The sequence below is a fragment of the Leucopleurus acutus genome (genome assembly GCF_964270905.1).
Source record: "Leucopleurus acutus genome assembly, chromosome: 3".
Lineage (NCBI taxonomy): Eukaryota > Metazoa > Chordata > Mammalia > Artiodactyla > Delphinidae > Leucopleurus > Leucopleurus acutus.
In genome coordinates this window covers 52,327,034-52,344,584 of record NC_139145.1, presented here as the reverse complement: position 1 = coordinate 52,344,584, position 17,551 = coordinate 52,327,034, and the positions used below count along the sequence as shown (strand labels likewise).

The 17,551-nt window shown below is 37.6% G+C and overlaps 1 protein-coding gene across 2 annotated transcripts in view; it reads right to left on the bottom strand.

The window, feature by feature from the left end:
- Positions 1-11,869: 11,869 nt before the first annotated feature.
- The window catches only part of JAKMIP2 (janus kinase and microtubule interacting protein 2), a gene marked incomplete at both ends in the record, with an annotated part of 64,400 nt that continues 58,718 nt past the window's right edge, over positions 11,870-17,551 (bottom strand). Inside the window, one exon of one of the 2 annotated variants that reach the window (XM_082836028.1) lies at positions 11,870-12,191. In XM_082836028.1, coding sequence (XP_082692154.1) covers positions 12,119-12,191 — 73 coding nt within the window. Of the gene's footprint in view, positions 12,221-17,551 lie in introns of both variants that reach the window. The other variant, XM_082836030.1, reaches the window with a different exon arrangement.

The window sequence follows — 17,551 nt, the reverse complement described above, 5'->3', positions numbered from 1 at the left end:
GCTGTGTTTCCTGGTACCCTTAGTACATTACTTGTAGACAGAAAAAGAGTAGAAACAAAAACAAAACTTTGCTATTCTGTCTTCTCCCCTTGTCTAAGTATGTTGCTCACTTAACAGACTTGTGTCGACTATTATATGTATACTTCCCCAGGCGCTGTGGGGAAGTATTAAATGTTCTCTCACCTCAATGACCCACTAACTGGAGACAAAAAAAGCACACTGGCAACACAGTAGAGCGGAAAGAGTACAAGCTTTCAAGTGAGAGCTGAGTTCAAATCCTAGCTCGGCCACTTACTAGCTGAATAAACTTGGGCAAGTTACCAAACTTTTATGTGTTGGTTTCCTCATTAGTAAATGCAAAGTTGTTTAAAACACAAATGGTAAGAACTGGAACCCTATCCTGTACCATGCATTTTATGTCTGTTTTTATACTGTTTCATTTTACTTTATTTAAATTTAATCCTTACCATAACCCCGCCAGGTGCGTTATATTAGTTCCATTTTATGGATGGGAAAATTGAGCCTCGGAGACATTCATTAACTTGATTAAGGTCATAGAGCAAATGGGGAACAGGACTGGGATTCAAAAGACCACTCTGGAAGCCATACAGCCTATGAAAACAATGTATTAAAAAATTCTGACACTTGGTAGGGGCTCAGCAATTGTTATGTTGTTATTCACTTAATATATAATTAATTATATGTTAGCTATATTGATAATTATATTAATATAATTATGTATCATAATATATAGGATTATATAATGTATCATACAATGCATTAATTACATGAATTAAGTGGAAAGTTGACTAAACTTGGAGTCGGATCATCTGACCCACATTTTGGCTCTGCTCTTCATTAGTTCTGCCAAAAGTCAAGTCACTTACACACCAGTAATTCTCCTTCATACACAGGCATGAGTGAGACATGGTAGCTGTTCAATAAAAATTTGTTGAAAACTGAAGAAATAAACTAAGGAATCAACGAATGAGTAAATGTTTGTCTCTTCTGGGTCTTAAAAAAATGACTCTCGTTGTGATGTACACAAATGAAAAATTAAATAGTTAATGCTCAAATGAAAACTTCACTGTCAGTAGTCTGAGTCAGAGGTACCCCAGACCACAGCGGTTCCTTATAGCGACCCCTGTGGTGCCAAGGGGGTACTGCAAGGGTTATTGCATAGGCTTCCCGGTAATGCCTGATGTTGGCATTTTGCCCAGGATTTGTTTGCACCGCCCCTTGTTTGCTCCTCCTCTGCTGCCTATTAACCCTAGCCTGAGGAGTAAGATTTTTGCTTAGTCCTCTACATAAATGCCTGCGTATTCACGTAATATTGCAATGCTCTGGCAGAATACACATTGCTTGGCTTTGTTAGAGAGTGCCAGGAGTCAGGAAGGATTGTGAAGGCAGGAATGTCTGGGCTAGGATGCATATACTATTCTTTCATAGTTTATGGTTTTATATTGATCTTCTATACTATATCCTTTTATACTTATAAGTGAACTGAAGACTTTACAAATAATTAAAATGTGACTTATGAAGCCTACTGTTGATCGAGTCCTTATATCTCAGACACACATTAAAACTTTTGGTACTAACCCTGCTACATATCTCATTTAACTCTCACAACAGCCTAACAAGGGAAATTATCTTAGTTATCCCATTTTACAAAAAAGGAAAGGAAGGCTTCAAATGTTTCAGTAACTCAGTGACACACACCTATGGCAAAGCTAGGGATGGGACCCAGTCTGTCTTCCAAACACATATTCCCTCTCATAACAGAGTAGAAAGAAAAATAGGCCAGAAAGAGAAAAGACCAACATAATTGGGATTCTGCTTTATGTCCATCAGTAATTAAAATAAAATGGAAGTACCTGGCTTGTGTGATCTTTCCCACAGCAGCCCCTATATAACTGGGGAGATGCCAGCACTAAGAAGCAGGGATCCTTTGTCAGTTACAGAGTGATATATAAAATGTCATTTACGGTTAAGAATGGTAGACTAATAGAATAAAAGCTTATCTAGTCAATGTTTTGTACAAACAATCAGAAATTATTGCTTTTTTTCATTCTTGTGCTTCTTGGGAGGTAAATATTTTTTAAGGATGAATCACTATTTTTTCTTTAAAAATTCCTTTAGGAAACATAATATGTTTTGGCAAAGATATTTAAAACATAACACTGCCATTTAAAAGAATTCAAGTACATTCACACAGAGAAACTCTAGACACAATAACATACCTTCCCTTGTCTGTTCTCTGGGAAGGACTTGCTTTGGAGGGGGAGAATTAGGGAGTGAATCTGATGGACTGCCTTGACCCTTTTTGTCTGGCATCTTAGTGAGTCTGGAATATTTTGAGGCTGTAATTGGTCTCTAAGTTTCCCTGAGCCTTTGTGTTTGCAAATGAATTTGCAGCCTGGGTAAAGACAACAACCCAGCTTCCCTGAAGTAAGGAGAGACTGAAAAAACCAAGATGGTGAAAAACCATGCCAGAAAAGTGGACAAGACAGTGTTTATATTTAGATTATTGCTTTCATATGGACGTGCGGAAAAGAAACACAAAATCAAGAGACACAAAATGCCCCATAAAATCAACTTCGGATTTTCTTTGAGCTGACACTTTTTCCTGGACTTCTAGACAAATGCTCCCCTCCTGTGGTCAGAGGGTAGAATACAGGGGAATAGAGAACTTCAACCGGAAGGATAAGGGAAGTGAGTGGGGAACGTGTTAGTCTTTTTGCCTGTTTTCTGAAGAGCTTTTGGTCTATGGACCAAAATTATTGTTCAAAATATAAAATAAGGTAACAACAGGAAGAAATAGCAAAACCCTTATATAATAACAAAACCAACCAACAAAACCCCAGAAACAACAATAAAATAAATTTCCAAACAATGACCCAGTTTACCTATTTCCACATTCATGGAGCCTTCTTTTATCATCCAAATGAGAAGTGATACTTCTCTAAAAAATAAACAAATGAATATAACAAAACAGAAGCAGCCTCACAGATATGGAGAACGAGCTAGTGGTGAGAAGAGGGGAGAGGGATGGGTGAGGGGCAAGAAAGGGGAAAGGGATTAGAGGTACAAATTACTAGGTATAAAATAAATAAGATACAAGGATGTAAGTACAGCACAGGGAATATAGCCAATATTTTCTAATAACTTTAAATGGAGTATGATCTATAAAAATATTGAATAGCTCTGTTGAACACCTGAAACATTGTAAATCAAGTCTACTTCAATAAAAACATGGAAAAAGGACTCCCTCCACAGAGACTGTGCTACGTATTAGGAAATGTATTAGTTGCTGAAGATTGAAAACTGAAAAACACATATTCTCTGCTCTCAAATAACTCAGATTTAATTGGGGGTACAAGTGGGGATGAACAGAACAAATAATTTTAATTACCTGGTAAATGACAAGATGAGTACACACAGAATGCTTTGGGAGAACAAAGGATATTGTGTCCAACTCTTGAGGAAGACGATGGCTAAGCTGAATATTCAAGTTTTAGAAGAGGTATCCAGGACATAAATGGCCACGCTGAGAGTCTGAGCCTTATTTCCTATAGCTAGGTTAGACAAAATAACAGGCTTGTGTTGGCTGCAGTGTCTTACCCCAGCCCCAAATCCCATGTTTAGTTCCATAAGCGTTTGAGAGTCAACCCCAGGTAGGCATGGGAAAGCAAGGAGTAATTTTAAAGATGAGAACAAGCTGCTATGATTTGCACATTAAATCAAGCTGGAAACAACACGTAGGGTAAAAATAAAGAGGACACAAGTGGAAGCAGTTAATTTAACTAAGCTGCTGCAAGGGTTCAGGCGAGAAGCTCTTAATAGAAGTGATGGAGAATAGAAGACAGGTGGGAGAAGTAAAATCAGTAGAACTTGTGAAGGACTGGATGTGGAGGGTGAGGGAAAAGCAGGAGAGAACTGAGCCCATGAATCTATCCTAATTCTGTCTAACAGCTCTCACCGACTTGGGGCAACTAGGAGAGGGAACAGGTCTGGATTCAAAGATTAACTCAGGATACTTAGCAGATGGTGGCTTTTAACGCTCCTGTATTGATTTCTATTTCATTGTTTTGGGGACTTAAGTGCCTTGTCTTACCAGAAGTTCATTGAGAGCAAGGAACATATCTTGTCTTATATCCCTTAGAATGCCTCTTGAAAAAGCACTCTTTTCAAATTGTTAAAAATGTCATTCTCATAAAAATTAATGAGCATGTGTCCAAGTTTTATGTACTCCATTAAATAAAGAAACCAGTAGAATAACTGACCTGATTCAAGAAAGATTTGAAGAATGAGGCAAAGTACGGTGAAAGAAGGCAGTATGCTAGAAACCAAAGTGGTTAATTTGCATATAGGACAAACGCCTCATCTTTGAGTTTTTCTTTTTTTTATCCTGCAGAAAAAAGAAAAAAGTCCCACCTTATCAACTTTCTGCAAGTTAGCTTCTAGCTTTACAGGGCTGTAAAACAACGGGGTTCTCATCAATTGCTGCATTTCCCCAGAGTCAAAAGACTTTTCAATTGACATATTAGAAACCACTCTGAAATGAAATGAGAAAGACAAATATTCATCATTTTGCTTTACTTCCATATTTTGAATATTTTTCTACATATTGATACTTTCCTATAGTAGCTCTAAGAATATTTAATGTGCACTTAAAAAATATTGAATTTATACCCTGTGGCTGTACAAAAATACATCTGAGGTGATGTAAATTAAAGGCGAAACTAAAGTAAATTAAAGGCAAAAGAGTGAAATCAATAAAGTAAAAAGAAAATAGAAATAATTGACAAGATTCCATAATTAAATTTTAGATTTGTTCATGCATTTCTAGGCAGTCAGGGCAAAATAATTTACATAATAAATTATTTATTTCTTATTATAAAGGAAGAAGAATCTAGTTCTTGAAGTGGCTGTTGTTTTGTTTTCTCCTTCTTCTAAATTCTAAAAAAGAGTGTCATATGGAGCTTCATGAAGGTGATATAGATGTAGTGGCCCTTGTTCTCAATATTTTTACAGGAATACAGGCACAGATTCCCAATGCCTCTTTGTTATAGAGCCTATTGATCAAAACCAATGTTTTCACATTTATAAGTGCAGCTGCATGCAAAAATGTATTTGTTAAACACATTTTTATTTGGAGCATTTTCAGTGAGCAAAAAAAGCCTTCATCATTCACTTTGACATTTCGTATGTAAATACAAAGTAGCTTAAATAAAGTAAGCATTCTTTATCAGCCACTGGACACATACTTTACCCATGGGGTAGGTAAGCACTTGACTACACATCTGCACCCCTATGAAAGCTGCTCACCTGTAGGTCAGAGGCAGAGCTGTATCATGAGCCCATAGGAGGAGTCCCTTTGTGTGGGCTTTGTATGAACCTAGTGGATGTTTACCTGTCCCACTGGCACTATGGTAGGAAGTGTGTTCCATTAATATTGGTACATATGTATTACTTGCTATGGTAGGAAGTATGCCCCCATTAATATCTCCAAAAGACACCAGGGTACTTTGTTTTGGAGCTAGAAGAAGTCAGTTGAGCTGTTGACATGATTAGCATATTTGAGTTATATACCAGAACTGGAGTTCATCAAAACTTTTCATTTATAACATTAGACAGAATCCATAACAATAACTGCCTATTTCATGGCATGCTGATATGCTTGGTACCTTTCTCATAGAGACTCAGGCAATTGTAAGTCTTCATCAGATAACGTAGTCATGATGTCTTGAGGGCTGGGGTTATGTCTTATTCTCTGTTTTAGGGATCTGACGTGACACAGGAGATGGTTCCTATAAACGGGTAACAGAACTTTAACTTGATGAGTGACACTTTTTGCTAAAGGTAAGAGGTTGCAACTTAAGAACCATTCTTAGCATGGATTTTTCAAGCCCACCCCCAAAGACTAATATTATTTTTAATTGTTCTCAATAGTGACCTATAAAATTATGCCTCACATTGTGCCATATTGGTTCTTTATTTGTTTCACGTATACATGGGTCGTTTCCCACATAAACTGTAAGCTCTTTGAGGGTCGACCCATTCATACCAGGCCATTGGGATGGACACATATTGATGGTCATGTAACAGACGCTTGTTAACTTGTTACATCTAGTGGGTCTACAAGGTAGAGAAAAAAGGTAGGTGGATAAAGGAATAGCTAGAATAAGAATGGCAAATAGCTGGCAAGATTCTTCCCCAAACTATATTCAGAGCAGGCGTGCTAATGACCATAGTTCCCTCCTCATGAGTGAAAATTGTGCCTTGGACTCCTCACCATAGTGCCCCTGGCAGGTACAATAAAAAATTCAGAGTGGGTAGATGAGAAGAAACCTATTTACCATCTTTGATGTAGAGTTTGTTCCCCAACATTATACGGATAACCCTGATTTCCCTCACCCTGCTTTTCTAAAGTAGATTAAGAGTTAAAACAAAACAAAAACCTATGGACAATGCAAGATAAAGTTTTTAAAAATGCAGTTTGTTTTATTTTTATATAAACTAAAACACCAGAGCTCATTGATTCCTGTATTAAATACATAAATTATAAAATAACCATTCATAAAACTTTACATACAGTAAGTTGATTCCAATCTCTACGGTAATAACATACAGTACATGTACATGTTTGGTGTACTTCAGAGGATCATTCTGGTGAAACTCAGTGAATTTATATTTTTCTTCCATTGATAAACAAGCACTGAAGCAATATATGGAGTCATGCTAATGAGATGGAGAGAAAGAACCCCAACTGAAGCAGTTGATTGAATGAGAACTCTGAGAAATTGACCCCCTGGCTGCATTAAAACAGTAGACATCTGGGGAATTACGTATTCCCATGCACGGGCTTTGTACTTGAGTCCCCGCAGAACTGTATCGTGGAGGTTCAAGCAGGCATAAACCCTTTACGGAATGAGATTTTTAGATGATAAAAATATGTGACTTTGGGCTAATATTAATACTGTAGATTGTGCTGGACTCTGTTGCTCTTTCCAGAAAAACCACTAGCGTCACCAGAAGGCTAGTTTATGGGCTTGGGTAATTGGAAAACCAATGAGTAGTTCCTTGCCTCAGTCAAAACCAGGGAATAGTAGTAATGGACAGAAGGTAGAGGAAAGAGAGAAGAGACAGGCAAGCAGGGGTAGAGCACAGATACCAGATGCTAAACAAAAACATGAGTTACCCAGCAGCATCAGAAAACCCCTTCCCAGTTCCTCAGTCCTAGGACAGAAGTACACATTTAGTAAGCACTCACAACCATCATACTATATACAGAATGTATATGTGTATATATCTACATCACATATTTAGAAAAGTGTTTGGATTTTGATCTGCCTCATTGTGGGAAGTTATTGTGGTTAATGGGGGGAAATAGGCACATTTTGTGACTTATCCATCAAATATAAGTGACTGCTGTTATCAAGGGATGCTGGGGAGCTGCTTTTGGGAAACTGCATCATCCACAGTATAGGAAGTTTGTAGAGGCTTGACTGTAGGCAAAGTTGGACTCCAAGTTGTTTATCTACAGCACTCCCACCCTACAGAACTTTGATATCACAAGGATGGAAATATAAGCATGGGTTCAAAGACCTCAATGCACAAACACAAAGATAAAAACAGGGAACTTCACCCAATCAACCACCTGTACCTCTGAGTTTCATATACTAGGTTGAATATAGCAAATTATAGTCCTTTTATTTTTGCCACATTGCCCCTTGAAGTATATCTTTAGTGATTATGATTAAACATTGGTCTTGTACTCTTAACGATAGAAGATTTATTTAGAAAGAACTAAACTGCCAAACTAAAGGCAGCAAAGGAACGTGAATCTGCTCTGCCTGGTACTGAAATGGGATCACAGAGGATCAACTCCAACTTCTGTTATGTCTGAATCCTCCTGCCACAATACCTGAGGTTCAGGCTCAGGACAATATATTATATAGAAATGACAAGGCAGTTGAACAGAATGGAAGCCTTTGGCCCTCAAGACCTTTTGACCTACTCTTTTCCCTTTAGAAAGTAGAAGTCTACTTAAGGAGAGGCTTGGGTCCACCCTGGAAGCATTAACTCATGACATAAACAGTCATCTAAGATTTGCTTTGATGACTATCTCTCAAGTAATATCGAACTTTTTCAATATAGCAGATAAATATATACATACACATTCATGTATATATGTATATGTATACATATATATACTGTACCATTCTTTGACAGATCAAAAATGCAATTAAATATTTAAAAAATAAAATGTCTATGCTGCCCATCTATTTTGATGTAATATAACACATATGATCCAGTTACTTAGCATCAACACAAAACAGATGAATACTATTTTTACAGTTTCCATGAAAACCTAGGCAGGTTAAAAAGACATGCTTCATTTTAAAACAATGAACTTATGAATTACATCAAAGACATTGAACACATGAATTATACAATGGGTTTACAGAAAAAGTTGACAATAAATAGGCAAAAAGGAACAAATTTGCCAGAGATTTATTTTATATGGAAAACCACAACAGTAAGTTCAAATACTGTAGCAAAAATTTGTTTGGCAAAACTTTATTTCTTCTATTACTAGTGGAAAGCGTATGTCCTCATTCTACTCCAGTGATGACCCATGAGCCTTCTACATCATCTCTGTCCTTTAGAAGAACCATGCCACCTACGTGAGCAGTTTTTTTAACAAATGGAAAAAAAAAATCAAAGCAAAATTTATTCTTCCACCCCTAAAAACCTTGCTATTGGCAAAAATTTCATTTATATGATGTAAGTTAAAAGGGATTTGATAGTTATTTTTAGCAAATTCTAGTGTTACCTAAAACAAAACTTGGGTGGTCATTAAAAAAAGTTAGACAATTTAGTAATAGATGCTTTCTAGTTTTATAGTCAAATACAGTCTTCTATTTCTTTTTCCTTTCTCATGAAACTTTTCCTGTCCTCAATAGCCGTGCTAAATTGGGACTTCCGTTTTATCTCAAACTATCTTTTTAATATCTTCAGTTAAGTTTATTTTCCAAGAGATGAAGACTTTGTTAAGAAAAATTAAGTAAAATGAACTCTGAAGAATGCTGTTCTGATTGCTGCTAACCCACTGGCCAAATATGTCCGGATAGTTAAGATGTAGAAATTAAAGCAGATATTAAAGACCCAAGTGGGGATCATTTGATCTCTGTAAGAAGTGGAGTCACAATAAACCTCTCCATTATTGAGACACTTTTTACGCTTGCTGAACATAGTATGCAAGGGAAGCATTCATTTAGATATGATCCATTTCTGTGGACCCATGAGTGACTGGAACACACATGTACAATTTTGCTGATGCTTTCTATAATTGTGGAAATGGATAACAGAGAATGTGCCTATCAAAATAGTTAGCCCTACCCCAAGATATGTTAATTTTGAGGATCATGAGTAAGGTACGGTAAAAATACCACCTTTTACCTTAAAATCTTAGAGAAATTTGCTATTCTCTTGGATCTTAAGCTAAATCCCCCTCCTTGTTTTTTTTTTTTTTGCCTTTTCCGTAAACACATCTAAAGCTGCTTAGATGGCCATTCTCATGGGCATCGCTCTTGTATGATTTTGTGTGTATGTGATACAATCAGATTTATAGCAGATAAGGTACATGATTAAACTACATTATTTTAATAAATATTTCTGATTGTTCAAACCCCAGTCAGTGCTTGGATATAAAATTTAGCCTACAAGTTTCTTGGTGGGGAAAGCAAGATGAAGAGGAAGAAAGTAGGTTTGGTGGAGCAGATGGGGTATGAATTTGCTCAGATGCACGCTGGAATGGCCAATGGAAAAGTCGTCTAAGATATGGGAGAGTAATTTATCCTCTTCCATATGTTCTGACTGAGATTTGAAAGTGTTGGGTCACAAACTGTAGTAGCACCCTTTTTCATATTGCCTGCACAATGCATGTACTATTCATACTTAATATTGAACGTACCCAGTTGAACAAAGAATCCAGCAGAAGGATAGTTATATTGTATATTCCCAGTATGACATCTCACAAGACCTCCCCCTCCAAATGAAAGGGATAATTAGACTAATTATGTGATATTCTCAGTTCACTTCAAACCTTAATTTCCTGGCTGGCTCTCCTATGATAAAAGTGGAGTTTTGTATTATGGCATGCATATACAGTAAGGAGAGCTAGAAAATGCTTATCATTGAAATCACACATTCTTCTAACTTGTTCAATAGCATGAGAATGATCTATTTACTATAGGTGATTAGGGATCCTGGTTCTGGATCACTCAATCTTTATTGCTAGTAATTGATGGGAAAGCTTCAGTGCTACCGTGCTTAGATTGAACCAAACTGAAGCACTATTTTACTACACAGGGGACTCTTTCTCAACAACACAAGAAAGTCAAATATAGCAGTCATTATAATTACAAAGCACTTTGTGCTACTTTAAGCACCTCTTGTTCCAGAATTGCAAAAAAACCTCAAAAAAGAAAAAACAAACAAACAAAAAACCTTTATGAAAAAGCATTTTAACCTCATTTTGCAGACGAGGAAGCTGAGGCACAGAGAGGTTAAGTGACTGGGCCAAAGATACCTGGGTCAGCAGTAAATATAAGAACAAAAAGTGGGATTCCCGCATTGTAGCTTTTCTTGTACATTCTTCAGTTATTGTTCTGGCTTTGAAAATGCCAGTGCTAAAACTGAAGAATAAGATATTGAACCCATGTATGGAAGAATTTGTGTAGCATTTCACAGAAAGAGTTTCTGGTTCCCTACACACATTCTTAATGCATGGGAATGCTAGCCCTGTAAATAAAACGCCGACAATTTGAAAAATTGAGGCTGTTTTTTTATCTACAGTAAATGAGGCTAAAATTAGTTTTTCAGGAACATTTATTTGCTCTCAGAGCTGAATCCAAGACTCAGTATTACATAACCTAGGAAAGTACCAGTCTTCTAATCGTCTCTGGTAGAAAATGACCTTATCAGTAACACAATGTTACTTTTATATAAAAAAGTAGAGCTACCTTGTTGCTGTCAGATCTCTGGGGAAAAAGAAAAACGTTATCAGTCTAAATGACAAGAGGTCAGAATGCTCTAAGCATATCAGGATACTTCTAAAAATAATCATAATTTCATTTAATAGTCACATCTCTGTGGTAAATTCAACTGTTGGTAGAAGTTTACTTATCGCCTCTATTTGTATCAAATCACATAACATGTTATTTGCAGGCAATTTTAAGCAGCCATTTGAAGACCAGTATTTTGGAAATGGAAGTATTCAGAGGTGCCTCTGGCCCTATAGTCGCTGACATTCTAAACAGAACTAAGTCAGGGAGCTTGTGATTTAGAGCATCATCTTCTTAATTTTCAATATGAATGAGATCAGTTTGTTGCTCGTGGAGGACCACAGATGTGACAGAAGGCCAAGGAAGCATCAACATCTGCTGTTATTTCGTATGTTGCATTCGCCTGGGTCTTTCACTTTGGTTGCCAGTTTAGTCGGGGTCACTGTGATCCACTTCTCATCTGTCATGTGTGGAATGCATTCCACAAGCTCCACCGTTTGCAGAAAAACAAACCAGACACTGCTTTTCTTCTCACTCAAATTGCAGATGTCTCAGTTCCTGAGTTTTAAACAATAATAAAGACAGAAAAGCAAATCCCTGTAGTAAGAAACCAGACTTTTCAAATGAAATATTTTATTGTAAATAGCTCCTCATGGGTATTCCTCGTGCTTAAATCCCCACCCACCCTTATTTTTTTGTTTGATTTTTTAAAATGATGTTTATTTCAGGACTAGTGATTCCATGGGGTGTAGTGTTACATTAAAATGACATCCCCTGCACAGCAGGGGTAGAATGTTTCTTTGTAACTTTGGTTCCATGCCCAAGACACATCTTTGCTTGATCTGCTGAAACTGTTTCCATTGCTGAATTGTTTTCTTCTCGCAATCTATGTTTATAGTTCTTTCCTTCTGGTTTGACCTATACATGTTTCATTAAATGCAGCATATATTGTAGATTTTCAACAGGGTCATGTAGGAACTGTCAAGTAAGAAACCTTGAATAATGGCTTTAAAATACACAGTTGTAGTCCTGGCTACATTATAGTTCTAAGCTTTTGATCTCCCTTTCACTGCTGTAAACATTTCTGCCATCTTTGAAGGTTTAGAAGTATCTGCTTTTCTGCGGTCTTATCCGTGTTTTCGGTTACTCTGTAAAACAGACGGAGAAATTCTTTAATCATCACTTCTGTCAATAGCTGAAACAGAATAAAAGCACAAACTCTTTTTTTAAAAGAAAAAACCATCTTTTATTTTTTACCACCTCTTGGAACTGCATGATCTTGTGCATGTTATATAAAGAAAATCTCTAAGCTTAATTTCTTTAATTTAAAATGAGAGAACAGAAGTATCTATTTCAAGGGTTACTGCAACGTAAGGCATGTAAAGCAATTAACAGTTCTTGTCTCATATAAGTGGCCTGAAATATTAGCTGTTATCATTATTGCCTTCTTCTCTGGGACCTTCTAAGCCAATGCCTTGAGAAGCTCAATTAAAATATTATTTTCATTTTATTGTATTTTAAAAAATTTTATTGAAGTATAGTTGATTTACAATGTGCTAATTTCTTCTGTACAGCAAAGTGACTCAGATATATATATATATACACACACATATATATATATTCTTTTTCATATTCTTTTCCATATGGTTTGTCACAGATATTAAATACTGTTCACTGTGCTATACAGTAGGACCTTGTTGTTTATCCATCCTGTATATAATAGTTTGCCTCTGATAATCCCAAACTCACATTCATTTCCTCCCTTAAACCCCTCCCCCTTGGCAAACACAAGTCTGTTCTCTATATCTGTGAGTCCGTTTTTGTTTCATAGATATGTTTAGATTCCAAGTATAAGTGATACCATATGGTATTTGTCTTTCTCTTTCTGACTTACTTTGCTCAGTATGATAATCTCTAGGTCCATCCATGTTGCTGCAAATGGCATTATTTCATTCTTCTTTGATGGCTGAGTAATATTCCATTGTGTGTGTGTGTGTGTATATATATATATATATATATATATATATATATACACACACACACCACATCTTCTTTATCCATTCATTTGACAATGGACATTTAGGTTGCTTCCATGTCTTGGCTATTGTAAATAGTACTGCTATGAACATAGGGATGCATTTATATTTTTGAATTTGCTGGATCATACAGCAACTCTATTTTTATTTTTTTGAGGAACTTTCATACTGTTTTCCCTAGTGGTTGTACCAATTTAAATTCCCACTAATAGTGTAAGAGGAGTCCTTTTTCTCCACACCCTTTCCAGCATTTGTTATTTGTAGACATTTTAATGATGGCCATTCTTACTGGTGTGAGGTGACACCTCATTGTAGTTTTGATTTTCATTTCTCTAATAATTAGCGATGATGAGCATCTTTTCATGTGCCTATTGGCCATCTGTATGTCTTCTTTGGAGAAAGGAGAAATGTCTATTTAGGCCTTCTGCCCGTTTTTTTGATTGGGTCGCTTTTTTTGTTGTTGTTGAGTTGTATGAGCTGTATGTATATTTTGGAAATTAAGCCCTTGTCAGTAGCATAAGATACTATTTTAAAAGCCGGTCTATCTATGTTTTACAGTGACTTACTTTTATGTCACAACAATTGTATTTAATGGCAGATGGTCTCTACCCCAAGGCCCTGACCTGAGGATTCCTTGGGAATTTTGCCACACAGATTTCCTGTTTGGTCTCAGAGTATCTCTGAAAAGGTATTTCCCTGGGCTATGCCAGTCAAGTCTCCTAGCTCTGTTCCTCTTTAAGTCCATGTGTCTGGGTTTTTGCTTGGGTAGAAGTTTAGGACATAATATGCTATTCCAATAAAAGCCAGAAAATGGCACAGAGCACATGTTACCATGTGCTGCCTAAGGACATGGCCTTTAGAATGTGAATGGCATGGTTGGAGAAAATGGGATTTCCATGGAAAAGTCATTTAAATTCTCCAAGCCTTAATTTCCCTGTCTATAAGGTAAAGGTACTAATTCTGTAGCAGGATTTTACTGGCACTCCAGAAATAGTGACCAAGATCCAAAGTGGTGGAAAAGGGGGCATGTAGTACCTTAAGGATGCTTCCAGTCCACCATACAGAGGCAAATTAGAGATTTGCCAAAGAAATTCCTGCCATAGGTGCCACAGGTGCAAGTTCGAAATATTTCGAACTTGTATTTGCAGAGCCACTTTGTCTACTTCCAAAGACTAGATTAGACTGAGATGAAAGAGTGACCGAGTCACAGAAGAGAACCAGTGGGAAGGAACTGCAGTGGTTGGGATGAAAGTACACTGTGGGAGGCAGGGGAGGGTGCTAAAAGGTGGTGCTGGCACAAAGGAGACTTGCATTCTATTGCTCAAACACAGGGCAATGCTCATCCTCCTTTGTCTATCTAGGCAGAGAACTGGAGAGGAATGGCAAGGCGAGACGGGGCAGTAACTTCCTTCCCAACAAGAAGCTGAGGCCAGTACCACCAATGATGAGATCCAGAGTCTCAGTGGAAGGGCTTGGGCCCCAGCCAGGCAGGGGATAGTGCAATGGGCTTCTAAAGAATTCACACATATGACCCTCCAAATGGCCCCATCACCTCTCATAGAAAATACAACAAGAACTGGTCAGTAATAGCCAGAAAAACAGCTTCAACCACCAGGGAGGGGGCCATAACCACTGCCCATGGGTTGAGAGGCATGGATCATTTTCCCTCTTCCTCTTCCCTGCCCTCCAGAAGAGCTGAACCTTGCAGAGGGCAGAGGAAGAGACCTCTTAGAGCCAGCTCGTGCACCTCCTTCACCATGGGGATAAGGGAAGAAATGAGATGAAGCAGAGACTGAAGCTGAATTTTTAAATTAGGCTAGACTTTCAAGAACTGGAAATGACTGGGGAAAACAAACTGGGGAACCAACCTAAGATTTAATTAAAGGATGAGAGAGGGAAATAAGTGAAAGCCTTGGTTTGATAAAAATAGATTGCAGGGCTTCCCTGGTGGCGCAGTGGTTAAGAATCCGCCTGCCGATGCAGGGGACACGGGTTTGAGCCCTGGTCCGGGAAGATCCCACATGCCGCGGAGCAACTAAGCCCGTGCGCCACAACTACTGAGCCTGAGCTCTAGAGGGTGCGAGCCACAACTACTGAGCCCATGTGCTGCAACTACTGAAGCCCACGAGCCTAGGGCCCGTGCTTCGCAACGAAGAGAAGCCACCGTAGTGAGAAGCCCGTGCACCGCAACGAAGAGTAGCCCCCGCTCACCGCAACTAGAGAAAGCCCACACGCAGCAACGAAGACCCAACGCAGCCAAAAATAAATAAATAAATTTATTTAAAAAAAAATAGGTTGCACTCAGACTTACATCCCACTGAGATGAGAGCCCCAAACAACTCGTTACAGCTATAAGATTCCCATAATCCCTGGTAAAGAAGAGAACTAATCTGAATGTGTATAAAAGATGCTTTAAGGTGTGTGTGTGTCTGTGTGCGTGTGCACGCTCTCTCTATAAATATATATGTATATACATACACACACACACACCCAGTGTGTTTTTATATATAAAATAAATATGTAACATAAAAGTCTTCTACTTGCAAATTTTCAATTTATATATATAACCTCAGAGATAAATCCTAAATTCTGTTTCAAAGCACATACGCACCATTTCTCCCCGTCACAACTGAAGTAAAGCCCATCATTTGAGTAAAACCATGTTGGTTTTAAAAAACAAATGGATTTATAGGCAGTCTCCCAGAATGTTAAATTTCTGCAAATTGAGTATCTATAAAAGGAACTATGATTTCTACAGCAAAGCCAGGTTTATTCAAACTGGCATTATGAATAACTGAAGTAGTATCCAATGCGTCACCACACATGACCCATTTTCAATGACCTAAAGGTCAGTATGCTATAACTAAAACTGTATAAAATACAAATCCATCTTTGATTCAGAAGGCCCTTCTGGATATTACAAAACCTCAGGGATTCTTTTGAATGTATTGCTCTACAGCGCTGAGCTTTAGTTTCCTCCTCTGTAAAACAGTGACTGCAGTCATCCCTTCTGAGAGTTTATGACATGCCACCAGACTCTAAGTTGATGAATACAGTGATGTCATTTCTGACCTCTGACTCCAGTATCCAAGTACCTGCTGCATTGCTCGGTTCACAGGAGAAACTTAGCAAATATGTGCCGAGATCAATTGATAGGCTACTTATGTTCACTGTTCTTTAGAGTCTTCTAACTGTTAGAAGTTGGTTCAGATCCTTTATGGACCACGTACTTAGAGGTGCATTGATTAACAAACTGTAGCTAACTCCTGTTCTCTGGTTATGACAAATAGCCAAAACTCATGAACAGCAATCACGCCCTATTCCTGACTTCCACATATGCTTTTCATGGTAAAGGGTACCACCATCTAACCAGTTATACTGTACCATCCGGGACCCTAAGGGCCATTCCCAATACTTTTCAATCTATCAACCCTTATATACAACTTATCGTACAGTATTCAATAAATGGTAGCTGTTATTCTTACTTCCATTTTATAGATGAGGAAACTGGTATGGAGGATTGTTAGATAATTGGTCCTTGAGAATCCTAGTAAAGAAGATAAAAATATTGAATGAAACTTAACTGAAGCTAGAGGATCAAGGAAGGCTTCCCTGAGTCCGTAATTTTACAATGAGATGGGAAGGACAAATGGACATTAACTAGTTGATGGTGCTGTTGGAAATGTGGTCCAGGTAGAGGGAAGCACGTCTCAGAATGCATGATCTAAAACAGAACGCTTGGTGTGTCCTAGGAACTTGGCTTTTAATGATCCTTTCTATGGGCTAGGTACTATATTGGTTACTTTACTTATATAATATTACTTAATTCTCAGAAAAATAGTAGATGCTATTACTTGCTAATTTTTAGTTAGGAAATTAATGTTTGGAGGGGTATAATAGTATCTATTTTCCAGAACTGTTGTAAGTATTACATAAAATAATGGACATGAAATGTACTTTTTCAACTGCAAAACAGGATGTCCTCTTCCTTATTATAGTATCATTACTATCATTAAAAATGCATTTATTGATTGTCAGCTATGTGCTAGACACTGTCTAGGTATTTGAGATACAAGAGTAAAGAAAACATCTATGGTCTTTGCCCTCATGAACTTTATATGCAAGGAAGGCGAGAGGCAGTAATTAAAAAACAAAACAAAACAAAACCCAAAACTCCAAATGCATATAACGTTTGACTGGGAGTGAAATCTAGGAAGACTTCCCTGAGGGAATCACAAGTGAGCTGAGATCTGAAGGATGAGTGAGAAGGTGTTCACTAGATAAAGCAGCACAGAAAGTATAGTTGTTCCTCCGTGTCCATGAGGGATTGGTTCCAGGACCTCCCACCAAAATCCAAGGATGCTCAAGTCCCTTATATAAAGTGGTGTGGTATTTGCATATAACCTATGCACATTCTCCCATATACTCTAAATCACCTCGAGA